Genomic DNA, 12718 nt, shown 5'->3' with positions numbered 1-12718 from the left:
TGTATTCTGGACCTTCTGACTTCTTTGGGTTGGCATCGTTTCTGATAAAGAATCCAAGAATGCATAAAGCCAGCCACAGTCTAGCTGGGCACATGGGGACTCCAACCAGAAGTCTGTCACAGATCTGGTGCTAGGAATCAGTCTGTTTGGTACCATATTTTCATGAATGGATTCATAGGTCAGTTCCTAAATCAAAGGTGTCAAAGGGAAATGTCCAAAACATGGCTGACAAAAATTCAGAAGTAGTTTACAGTTACTAAATACAAATCTAGTAAATACTGTTGACTAAGCAGGACTGTAGAGCTTCTAACATTAAGAGTTTTTGCATAATTTACTCAGAGACTAAAATCCAAGAAATATTATAAAAGTAGGTGGGGGGACATTGTATTTTCTCACTGGTATTTGGGGCAACTGTAATTTTGTGTCCTATCAGATTATCTTGTCTTCATGGAAAACAATCTGTCTACACTTTGTGAATTTTGGAGAAAGACAATAGGTAGGGAGTGTAATGAACAAAATGTAAAAGTAATGAAACAATTATGAATTGAGTGTGTGTGCCTTATAGCTAAACTGAAATTAATACACCAAGTACAATTTTAGATTGATTTTATTTAAGGAACTATGTTTAACATTTTACAAATCTTCAGATTACAGTTTTCAGCAGTAGATATGACATTATGGCAGTAAATACACCGAACTGAGATCTCTAGGAAAAGAATACAAAAGATAGAAACACTTGAAAACAAGAAGGCCAAATACCAATTCTAGATCTGAAATGGAAATTAATACAGTGAATCCCTTTACAATGCTGGTGCAGGGGGGAGTGAGACACTCACACTTTACAAATCATTGTTACCTTTGAGCTTCACCTTCTTGTGAGGTTTAGACCCACTGAGCTCTAAAAACCTATAATATGCATTGATACCAGAGAATTCGAACACAGTAACTGATCTGAAAATGACTGCCAAAGCAAAGTGCTTTTATTCTTCAACAGCTGTGATCTTTGTAGTATATGATTACAAAAGGGCATAATCCCTATACACCTGCATAAAGTCATAAAAATTGATTTTTATAAAGTCTCAAGATCATATGAATTCAAAAATTATTTAGCTGTGCTTTTTTTTTAGATAATTAAGGGAAATGTTGCCTTCAGGATATATCCAAAGTATGTAAAAATAATCCACAATTGTTTATAAATAGTGACCAAAATTACCTAGGATTACATTTCCAGAAAACCTGTGTTGTCTTTCAATTTAAAAATTTAAGAAAGTAGTGGGTATTGTTGGTTTACTGTCACTTGGGGTAAGAAAAAGTAGACAGCTTCCACTTGAACAGTAAATCTGGACTACTCAAATAAGGAGTCACACTCTTTCGGTCATTTAAAAAAAGAGGATAAATTACTTGTGATTTCCAATTGAAAATGGCATGTGCAGTGTAAAAGAAGTATAAGGTTTTACTCTAAAACCAAATAAGTAGTTCTAGAAAAGCCCTTGGAATACACTGCCTAATTTCTTTTACATAAACATGAACGGTGACACACCTGAATGGTGCTCCTTATACCACCGGGTATATCCTGTTACCACGTGGAGATGGAATATTTTTATTTGAAAGTGAGAAAATTCATACTAGCCCTACTAAGGAAACGGAACAACATAAATATTTATCAATAAATATACTAAATTAAAAAAAATTAAACCTAAGAAAAGAGATAAATGTTACTTACATGCAAAGTTCATTGTTCCAACATGAAACACTAGGTCTATGTTTTTTAAATTAATAAAAAACTGCACATCTGTTTAACTTAGCTAACAGAAAAATGTACATTTATGAAAGATGTTATTTATCCTTCTAATGCAACTCTATCAAAGGCACTTCAGCAGAGCACTAATTCCTTAACCTTTGCCAAATCATTTCCATTTATGCTGTTTTTAACATCTTCATATCTAAAACCAGCACAAAGCCACCTCTAATTTTGAGCCTCATCACTAGTTCACAAAAATAAAATAAAATAAAATAAATCCACTGTAAGGGTAGTAAACCTTGGCTTTTATGTGTCTTTTCTTTCGATTGGCTTAATTATAGCAAACATTTGCCAGAGTCGCTACATTCTTTGGGTTAATACAGAAAGGTAGGAGAGTCTCCTGAAAGGACAAATGTTTTAGAAGTGGTCACAGGAAAAAAACTGGCTGAAGTCTAACATTTTGGTGTAGGGGGAAAAAATGTAGTATTCATTATACGAGTATCTACAAGTTTACTAAAGCCAACGTCACTATTTTGGTTCTTTCAACTTGTTTACACGGCTTGAGTGCCTGGATTGCTCCCATGTGGGATATTAGGATATGAAAACTAAATCAATTTCAGTTATCCCTTGAAGGAAAAAGGAGAGGTGCTTCACACATTTGCCTTCATGGAAATTTTCAGATACAAAAAAAAAAAAAATGGATGTAGTTGATTTTAACAAAGTCGTTTTAGTTTTAGGACACCTGAATGATTAGTAAGAGCTGAAAACATAATGAAAAAACAATTCTTGAATGTATTCATACTAAATGGTTTGCTAAAATAAGTTACTTCCAGAAACAAAGTTGTAAAGGCTATAGACGATGAAGCAAATGCTTTCTCCTGAAATTGAAACTATTTTCCTCAAACATGTTTCGTCAGTATCAACATTTGAATACACTAATATCCTGAAGTTGAAGTAAGATCTAGTTATTTGAAAGGCAGAGTGACAGAGGGATAGAAAGATCATCCATCTGCTTGTACACTCCACAAACGGCCAGGCTAGGCCAAGCTGGCACCACGGACACTAGCAGGTGTCCCACGTGGGTGGCAGAGGCCCATGCACCTGGGTCATTTCCCACTGATATGGGATACTGGCATTAAGTGGCAGCTTAACCCGCTGAGCCACAATAGCAGCCCCTGATATTATTTGAGCTTATGGAAAATGGCTTTCTTCTATTCATTGACACTTCAGGCATAATGCTGAAATATTTGCATCCTTTGTCTCCACATATTTTAATATTCTGATGTTCATAAACACTTTTAGGGGAAAAATCAAGTGTGAAAGCCTTTTAAGTGACGAAGTGTATTGTTTGTGACTAGAAGAAAGACATTAAAATTTCTAACATGGATCACTGAGTCTTAAACTGCCAGATTTCTCTTTTCAGACAGGTAAAAGATTTCCTAGTCAACTAAGCTCACTTTATTTTTGAAAAGGAAAAAAAAAAAAAAAGATGGAAATTGAGAATAAAAATAACTCAGTGCCAGAATTCTGTCTCAAATTTCTAAATAGCATCATATTGTGTGAAATTCTATCCAAAAATAACAGAACTAGCATCTCCCTCTGTGACAACAAGCAGCTTCTTGCCATCGCATGTAGGGGTAGGGTTTACCTTTGGGATGATATAACACGCATGCAGTGTATAGCAATAAAAAATGCTACTTGGTCTTTAGAATAACACCAATCCAGAACATTTATCCATCCATTTCCAAGTATAGGCAGAGGTGAACACGGTAACATTTCACAAGAACACAAAGCATGAAGAAGACCGTTTCATTTCTAAGTGTTCCACAGGGTTATGCATTAAAGCAGAGGCAATAGTTTTGGAAGCAACTGTAGAAGCACACATTTCACTGTTACTCTGAAGAGAGTCAGGGCCCAATTGGCTACTAGGCAGGCATTGTTTTCAGATAGCATCTCACACTATTTTACATTTTGAAAACTTAAGGTATTTCAGATTCATCACCTCAAAATAACTGAAAGCAATAGACCAGAAAAAGCATTCCTTGGTATCTTTCTGTCTGATTACTGAGTTACCATTTTACTATTTGCCCTGCTTTAGACAGTCCAGGGACCACGGGATGGCTTGGTCTCACTTCTTAAGTTCAGACAGCGACTGTCAACAAGAAGCAAGAACAACAGCACAAGACAGCAGAAACACAGCTACTGTCAGAATTAATTCATGGGAATCAGGGGGCGTTCTTCTCGTTTCTTCCAAATATTCGTCTTGCTGTCTTTTTTGGCTAGCGGTGGTCTGCCCCTTTTTTTAGTGGGGGATGTGTTGGCTTCAAAATCTTCAATAGCGCTTTTTCTCCCTAGCGACTCTTCCCCAGGGTGCTCCATGATGACTCCGCTGCCTCCATCGAGGACGTGCCGTAGAGCTGGGTCTTCAGGGGAGCAGACAGTAGTTCCACTCTCGCTGCTGCTCAGGTCTAAGTCTTCTAAGTAAAGAATTTTGGGCTGATGCATGCTTTTGATAAACGTTTTCTCCCTCTCCAGCTTGCGGCTGGAGTGATGCTCATTCATATCCACTCCGGAGTCCAGGCTCGTATCATTGCTCTGAGCTCTCTTGCCCTTCTTCAGGTCTATGAAGGAATGCCTCACCTGTGCAACTGGCTTCCCATCCAGAGAAACAAACCAGGCTCTAGGGTGAGGAGAGGGCTTCCCTTTGGACAGCTCTAGGAGGGTCTGTTCTGAAATTCCTTGAAGCTCTGATGAAAACGGAGTCATTACCACCGCTTCATTTAGTGTTCCAGGAACAGAGACGGACTCCAGGAGGCTGTTGGAATATCGGCTCCAATCTGAAGTCTGGGAGGGTAAGCTCTGTTGACCTTCAAGAACCATATCCTCTTCTCTGGCATCTGGGGGCTGTGCATGAGAATGCATTGGCATTTTGGGCAATGTCTGGGTAAAGTTCTCTCTGTTCACTGGTTCTAAGAGTTGGCCATAGACTAATTGTCCCTTTCTTGGCAAAGTAGCTGATTTGGCAGCATGCAGCTGCTCTGGAGTAGAGAAAAGGTCAGATGTCTGAAGGATGGCAATGGGCTGGCTGTAGATATGCATAAGCTGCTCAGGAATGTGGGAATGCCCATACACCTCCTCACTGCCTGCAAGATACCTCTTTTCCTCTTGTGCATCACCTAACGATGAAGGGACATTGTTGTTAACATGTTTAGGCTGTTTGGACCCCACATTGGGCTCCAATGACGGTGCTGTGTTTCTTGAGTAATTGTTCTGATGGACTGATAGAAATGAAACATCTTCATTGTAGATCTTAAAATTGTCCCGAGTTTTCACCATTGAAATTCTTTCTTCTGCTTCTGCAGTGGACGGCTCCTCCTTTGGAGGGCTGTAGGAGGAATTTTTGGCCTTGAATAATTGTGACTTTTCTTCAGCTTTTAATGCAACTTTGACTGAACTGATGTGATTTATATGCGTTGTTGAGGTTGTCTGATCTCTCTTGAGAACGTCAAGTTTAGTGATATTTCTTTCTTTCTTCTGTGGAGCACCACATTTACCCCTACAAGAGAAGGCAAAAAAAAAAAAATGTAAAAGTTATGCTCAAGAAGGTTTGTTTGGCTTTAAAAGCCAGAGTTAGACAGGGAGGTCTTCCAGTCACTGGTTCACTCCCCAAATGGTATCAATATCCAGCACTGGGCCAGGCCAAAGCCAGGAGATTCTTCCAGGTGTCCCCCATGGGTGCAGGAGACCAAGCACATATTCTGCGACTTTCCCCAGTGCATTAGCAAGGATGTAGACTGGAAATGTGGCAGCCAGGACTGAAACTGATGCCTATATGGGATACCACTGCAGGTCATGGCTTAATGTGCTGTGGCACTTACACTGACTCCAAGAAGAGTTATTCTTAAACACTCCTTTCTGAGTATTGTATGGGCAATGCCACTGTTAGAACACAACCATTTTTTTTCAACCTATTTAAAAATCAAATTATTTTTATAAATGAAATTGAGCATATTCCAGATACACTGAAATGATACTTTGACAATATCTGTGCTTTTCTTTCATCAATGATATTCTTACCTGCAGTAACAAAGCAGAACAATAAAAAATCCAATGACAATGATTATTGTTCCTCCTAATATGGCCGTGAGAAACACTGTGTGGTAGGCAGTTATGTCCTTGGAATCTTCATTTACACCTGAACCTGCATGGTTCAACAGAAACAGAAAAAAATGTTATTTTAGATAAAAATTTACACTGCTAGATCCTAGGTAAGGCATACTGGTCCCTCCTATGGTAGATTCCTTCTTAAATGATGTATCTCACCCCTGCCCTTTGGGCTTCATCAGATTCCCTGGACCCATCAAATGTGCACACAGTAAGAGGGGCTGCATTGGTATGGTTCTGGCCAATCAGTCTGGTCTTCTAATGCTCAGATATGACATCCCAGAGCATCACTACTCCTTTCATTTAGGGACTAGAAAGCAAACAGTACTGAACAAAATCTGCCCGATATGCAGCAGCCAACCCCAAAATATGAAATGTATGTAGCGAATAAGTGTTTGCTGCTGTGTGCCCTGAGACTAGTTTTGTTTGTTGCTGTAGCAGTGCTGATGCTTGCCAAAACTACTATCTAAATGCTACTGATGAGGTCCTGCTATGATAATAAAAACCAACAATATGTGACAGTAGGTTCTGGAAAGGCCAGGAAGCAAATTATGAGTAAACTCTTTGTAGCTGCTGACAGAAATTGTGGCCCAAGCCATAGAGTAAGAGTAAACCAGAAAATCTCTGCATAAAACTAAAATTAGTCAAAGAGATTGAGATAGAATGTTGATAGTGTTGACTCTCAGCTGCATTTGATCTGAAAAAAGAAAAATTTACATTCCAGAGCAAGCAAAAAGAGGCAATCTTAAACTGCTAGGATTTGAAGGATTAAATTCTGTGACTCTGAAATCTACGCATATGAGAGCTCTTTAAAAACATGGGAAATGCATAAATATGCATTTAAAGAAAATTATGCATGATTTTTTGAAATGTCATGCTTCCGAATGACATGATTTCAGTTGCAAAGTAGCCTAGGAATCTGCTCTGTGCAACTGGCATCTGCAACGGGGAGGCAGGGTAATCTCATAGAATCAAGCCTTTAGTCTGCAACCCTATGCTAAATCCAGGTCACTGGTGTTGGAATTTAATTGATTATGCCTCATAAACTTCAAGTCCTCCATTGAGAGTCAGAATCAGCTGGTCTGGGAAGAAACCCCTATGTTTTATCAGAAGTGTTGAGTACAAAGGAAAAAGTTGGTGTGGATTAAACTGTCTCCCTAAAATTCTTATGTTGGAGCCCAACCCTCCATGTGACTGTGGATACAGGACCCATAAGGAGGTACCAAGTAAGGACCATAAGGGGTCTGTCTTAATCCAACAGGATTGCTGTACTAAAAGAGCAGCATGAGACATCGAGAGATCTCTTTCTACACATAGGATAGTGGAAAGACTACTTGAAGATAACATCAGAAGGGCAAGAAAAGGCTCAGCGTCCCTGACAGCATCTGGACCTGGATCTTTAAGCCTCTAAAATGTGAGAAAATAAACCTACGCTGTTCAAGCCAGTGTTTGGTATTTTGTTACGGTTGCCTGAGCAAACTAATATTTACATTTGCATTCTACAAAGTTTTGTAGCAAAAGAAACCTCTACAAAGATGACTGACACTCAAGATAGGTAAGTACTATTTCAAACTCACGAAGTTAATGATAGATTTGTGGATAACCTGATAGTGGTTCTGGCTATGCCTATCAATATATTGTTCCTTTAACTGATATACTCATGGAATAACTTTTTTTCAAAGTATCTTTAGACGGTGTCTAATTCAGATTTTAAAAGAATCCCATGTTTCTGTTTCAGTCTTTTGATCTATGCAAGAGCCAACAGGTAAGCTGGAATAGAATTCCTACTTATTTTGGAAAGCCACTTTAACTTTAGTAATTCATAAAACTATCTTATGTTAATTGGTTGTTTTAGGTGTTTTTAATGTAAGTATGTTTTCCAACAAAACTCATATGTGTTTGTTCCTTATGTTTTCGCTAAATATTCTGGATTTAGTTGAATTTGGAGTTATAATTATTAATTGCTCTTTATCAGTATCTCATTATAGTCACAAATCGAGAATGGGATTAAGGCCAGACAGCTGGCAAGACAGCATGGTATTTCTACATCATAAAGAATAAAAGCAACCACCCTCTGTTTTGAATAAATGATCTCAAACACAGTAAGTTCAAATAAAAACAAAAGAATATTCCTCTTGATTATACATGGCTATAAAAGTTCATGTGCTTTTCTATTAGGATACTAACCCTTGGCTTCATTGAAGAAAGTCTTGTTTTTACCTTCTTTAATTTTAAATGTTATTAACACAAAATAACCAAACTGAACTAAAATAATTATTTTGGAAAACAGCCTTCAAAATGGTAGTTAAAATGAAGTTAACATGGGTTTATTTTGTTGCAAAAAATTGTCTGGAACCCATGCAGATTTTTCATAACAGTCCCATGAACTTTTGGAAGACCTTATATACAACTAGATGATGGCATGCACAGGACAATGTATGTAAATGTCATTCCTATCCTTGATCATAATGGAGCAATTCTTGAACAGCATGAAATCGCCAGGCAGCAGCTGCCTCTCAGCCAGGCACCAAACATTCAGTAAACCCAGAGTCCTCTCTTATGCATGACTACTAAGGAAGGATGAGAAAGCAATACACATACTTAACTCCCACCACAAAACCTTCACTGAAGTGACACCAGAAATGTTTTCTTGTTTCAATTCTGTAAATTCACAAACCCAATAGGCTTAAGGAAACCACAGTAACAGCATAACATTACAAGGGGTATGCGTATGTCCCCAGATTGGGGCAATCAGACTGTTTATCTGTAAGAGGATCAACAACACTGTGAGGAAAGGACTGGAAAATGGGGCAGCCAGTCATCATGCAGCAACTACTTAGCTCTCTGTCAATGGTTGCTCCTGGGGCCCTGGGCACTGCAGGATTCCTGCCTTCTGGCATCTGGTTGGGTAGTGCTCCTTGCAATCCTGTGAACTCCCCACATCCTTCCAATAGGTGTCCTTAAATTATCTGTTTCCAACCCTAACTGATCGGTGTAGAATTTTCACAGATGCATCTCTTGTGCTCAAGAAAGACCTCAGAATTCAAGAAGGTTAAATGTTTCCTACAGTTGGAACAAAACAGATCTGAAGACTAAATGTTTTTCTAAAGTAAGTCGAAGTACCTAAAATAACATTGAAGTCTAGTATCAATTCCAGTTCTCTATAACTTGTAAAAAAAAGTTTAATATTTACAATACCTCTAGATCCAGGAAGTGGAGCTGCTATCCAGTATCCCAGATGTGGTGCATCATATGTCCAAATGAAGTGATTATTATATTCTTTGACTATTCCCCAGCCATGATTTACCCAAGCACCTAATGAAGGTAAATAGAATAGGACAATAGCTAGTATTCTTTTATCTGTAGAGCTATGGGATTTTTACTTACAGACATGTAAAAAATAGACATTTTTTCCAAGACTATGAAAACCATGGCAATATAACCACAGGATAATATAAAAGGATGCTTTACAATGTTTATTTAGAAGTTTCTTACACTTTACATGTCACAAAAGAAAAAATAGGATAATTTGAAGAATTTAAGATGAAACATAATAAGAATGAAGACACATTCAGAAAAGTGATCTCCAAATGTTTAAATTGCCTAAAATATCTTAAGGATATGAGTAGTAAAATCCCAAGCCATAGTGGTTTTTTTTTCTTAGATTCTGATTACAATCTTACAATTGTCTTTTATAGTCATTTATATTGGTTCATTAAACATTATCCTAGTACTGTTGACCTAGGTCTTTTGGGCCGAAATATTTTTAAACTTTCAGAAAATTATATTAACTATAAACTGCTGCCATCCATGGAAAAAATTCAGTAAAACCCATACCACATATGACATTTTATGCATAAATAATGTAACAAAGCTACTCATAGGCTTGTATATGTTTATATTGTGGTTTATTGATGGCTTATGTTATAGACAGTTCTCCATAACAAAATGGCTTTGTTAGTAAAGTGGAGAGTTTGATGTGAATCATTCCCATCATGTTATTTGGTTCAAAAACAGACCACAATAAACAACTGCACTCCCATTAGATTATATTGCCTGGTCATTCTTGTAGCCACCTTACTTTATATTAAGCATGATCTATGACATGCATACAATGCCCAAGTCACCTAATGATGTGTTTCTCAGACTGTACCTCCATCATTTAATAAGGTATGATTTCTATCTCACATTAAAATTAAAATATTTAAAACATAATTCCAAATGACTAAAAGGTGCAATCAATGGTGCTTGCCAGAATATACAAAAAAACAACATATTCTCCTTTGAGGTAACTGTCATTCAATAAACTAGGAAACTAAGATTCGTATCTTAAATGATTTATTTAAATTGTACTTTGGCTAAATGGATCAGACTCTTAATCTAAAATTAATCAAACTATTTACAATAGCATATCACTACTATTTTATTCACAAAGGAATGAGAAAATGTTATTTTTTAAACATTTCAAAGAGGTACCAGGGAGAAAGAGAGAGAGCTTTATTTGCTGGTTCATTGCTCAGATGGCCTCAACTGCTGGGCCTGGCACAGTCAAAGCAAAAGGCTTCTTCCATGTCTCCCACATAGGTAACAGCAGCCCAAATATTTTCCTATATCATTAGCAGGGAGCTGTACCAGAAGTGAAGCAACCAGGACTGGAACTGGTACGACCATTGCAGCTTGCTAAGCCATAATGCTGAGCCCTAGTCAAATGCTATTTTTTAAATGAATTTGGTGTCTTTTTTCCCCCATAAGTGTAGTATATTCATTGATGTGAAAACAATTTTATCACTAACAAAATGCATAAAATTATAACAGTACAGCTACAAAGCATCAGACATTCAAATATTCAAAAATACTTTCACCTGTTTAACATACCTGAGTTCATATCAAATGTCCAGGCTGGTATGCGATCTCCCACATTTATATCATTTGTATGTAGAAGTGGAAGAGAAATTTGAATAGAGCCATCCACCTTTAATTCTTTCCCTCCAGAATATATTTTCACACATATTGCAGCAAGAGGAGTCAGCTCAATGTTTTCAAAACCTAGTAAACAGGATAGTTTATTTGTAGAACTGGATTTTTTAAATATTTAACCCAGGGTTCTCAATTTTAAGTAGTTACTGGATCCATTTCTTTCTAAATATTCCATAAATGAGCTAAAGAATATAACAAATGGAACCTGATTTATCTAATTCAGTCATTTGACTTAAGTGCACTGAGATTTAACTATTTTTAAAACTCTAAAATCCAACAAAGAAACATATCTTAATAGCATGCCCTAAAAGAGCTCTACCATGTCATATCATTAATGCAGATATAGATTCAATACATGTGACACTTTCACCCAAAATGCACCTGCTTCAGAGAGCTGGAACAAACACTGAATTTCTGTAAAAAGCATTCAGTTTCAAAACACAATAGTTTGCCATCTCGACCTGCCACTCAGTCATTCAAGTGCCTACAATGGATAAAATTGGAACAAACCAAATTGGAAAACAGGAACTCTAGATCTCTCAGGTGGATGGTAGGATCCATGTAATTGAGCCATTACTGTTGCCTCTAAGTTTTGGCATTAGCAGGAAGCTGGCACCCAGACAGAAACCAGCTATTGAACCCAGATAATATGATGGGGAATACATGCTTCACTCCTGGCATGGTTTTTAATACAAAGGCTTGGAAATTAAATAATCACTATGTATTTTTATTTGCTACACATTATCAACACTACAAAGAATGAGCACACTTTACAAAGCTTAAGTGGTAGAAAAAATTATACCATTCTGCCTGAGGTTTTAGAGATTTTGGTCATAATTTATAGTATGCCTTTTTAAAAAATTTGTTTGAAAAGAGAGTTGGAGATCTTCCATCTCTTGGCTGCGATAGATAGGGCTCAGCCAGGCGGAAGCCAGGAGTCTGGGTCTCCCACATGGGTGCAGGAACCCAAGAACTTGGGCCTTTTTCTGCTTTCCCAGGGCCATTAGTACGGAGCATAATCAGAAGTGCAGCAGCTGAGATATGACCAGCGTTTACACAGGATATCAGCGCATCAAAGGCGGGGTTTTAACCTGTTAGGCCACCCAACCAGGCCTATAGCATGCCTTCTTACATATCAGGTACTACCTATAAATTAGTCATTTTCCCAAAAAAGGTGCCTTTTTGTTCTTTAAATATTAGCAATTCCAAACAAAGTTACAATATGTACCAGAATATTTATAATAAATAGCAATAAAGTTAACATTTTAATGTTAATTTCTAGGAGTGACTTGCTAGCATATTAATCAAGTAGAGACACTATATTTTGTACTTAGTACTAGACTTAACCCTGAAATCTATCTTTGAGACTAGAGTGTTATTCAACCATTTACATAGGTTACAAAGCCCCGACTGGTCCAATGTAATTGTATGAACTCCTACAATGTAATTGTATGAAATCACTGAAGACATGATTTCTTATATTACCTGCAATATTTTTTTCTACAGTCCTCAAAAATCCTTCCCCACACTTCTGTACAATATTGCCATGTGTTTACATTCAGGTGCAGGATGAGTGGTATTGACAATCTGGCAAGACAATTAGTCAAAGAAGGCCTGGTCTTGGAGGACAGAATATCAAAGCTGCACCAAAGGCTAAGGAACCATCTATGCAAAGTCTCCACGAGGCAGAAGCAGACAGCATAAACAAGTACAAAGCTCCCAAGTCAAGAGTGATCCTGGGAAGCTCGGCATCATGGCACAGCAGATAAAGCCACTGCCTGCAGCAGTGGTATGGCTTCCCAGTAATGGCCTGAAAACGCAGTGGAAATTGACTCA

At 37.5% G+C, this 12718-nt stretch overlaps 1 protein-coding gene across 1 annotated transcript in view; it reads right to left on the bottom strand.

Annotated features, from left to right (window-relative positions):
* Positions 1–3871: 3871 nt before the first annotated feature.
* Positions 3872–12718, bottom strand: part of FAM171B (family with sequence similarity 171 member B) — a 70308-nt gene continuing 61461 nt past the window's right edge. The window contains exons 5-8 of the mRNA XM_040972144.1: positions 10781–10951; positions 9104–9220; positions 5819–5942; positions 3872–5297 (exon numbers count right to left, since the gene is read on the bottom strand). Of these exons, the coding sequence (XP_040828078.1) occupies positions 3953–5297; positions 5819–5942; positions 9104–9220; positions 10781–10951 (1757 nt within the window). The 3' untranslated portion in view covers positions 3872–3952. The remainder of the gene's footprint in view (positions 5298–5818; positions 5943–9103; positions 9221–10780; positions 10952–12718) is intronic.

This window comes from Ochotona curzoniae, unplaced genomic scaffold, assembly GCF_017591425.1.
Source record: "Ochotona curzoniae isolate NIBS_2020 unplaced genomic scaffold, NIBS_Ocur_1.0 contig_2210, whole genome shotgun sequence".
NCBI lineage: Eukaryota > Metazoa > Chordata > Mammalia > Lagomorpha > Ochotonidae > Ochotona > Ochotona curzoniae.
Note: the sequence above shows the minus strand (reverse complement) of the source record. Positions and strands in the feature narration are given on the sequence as shown.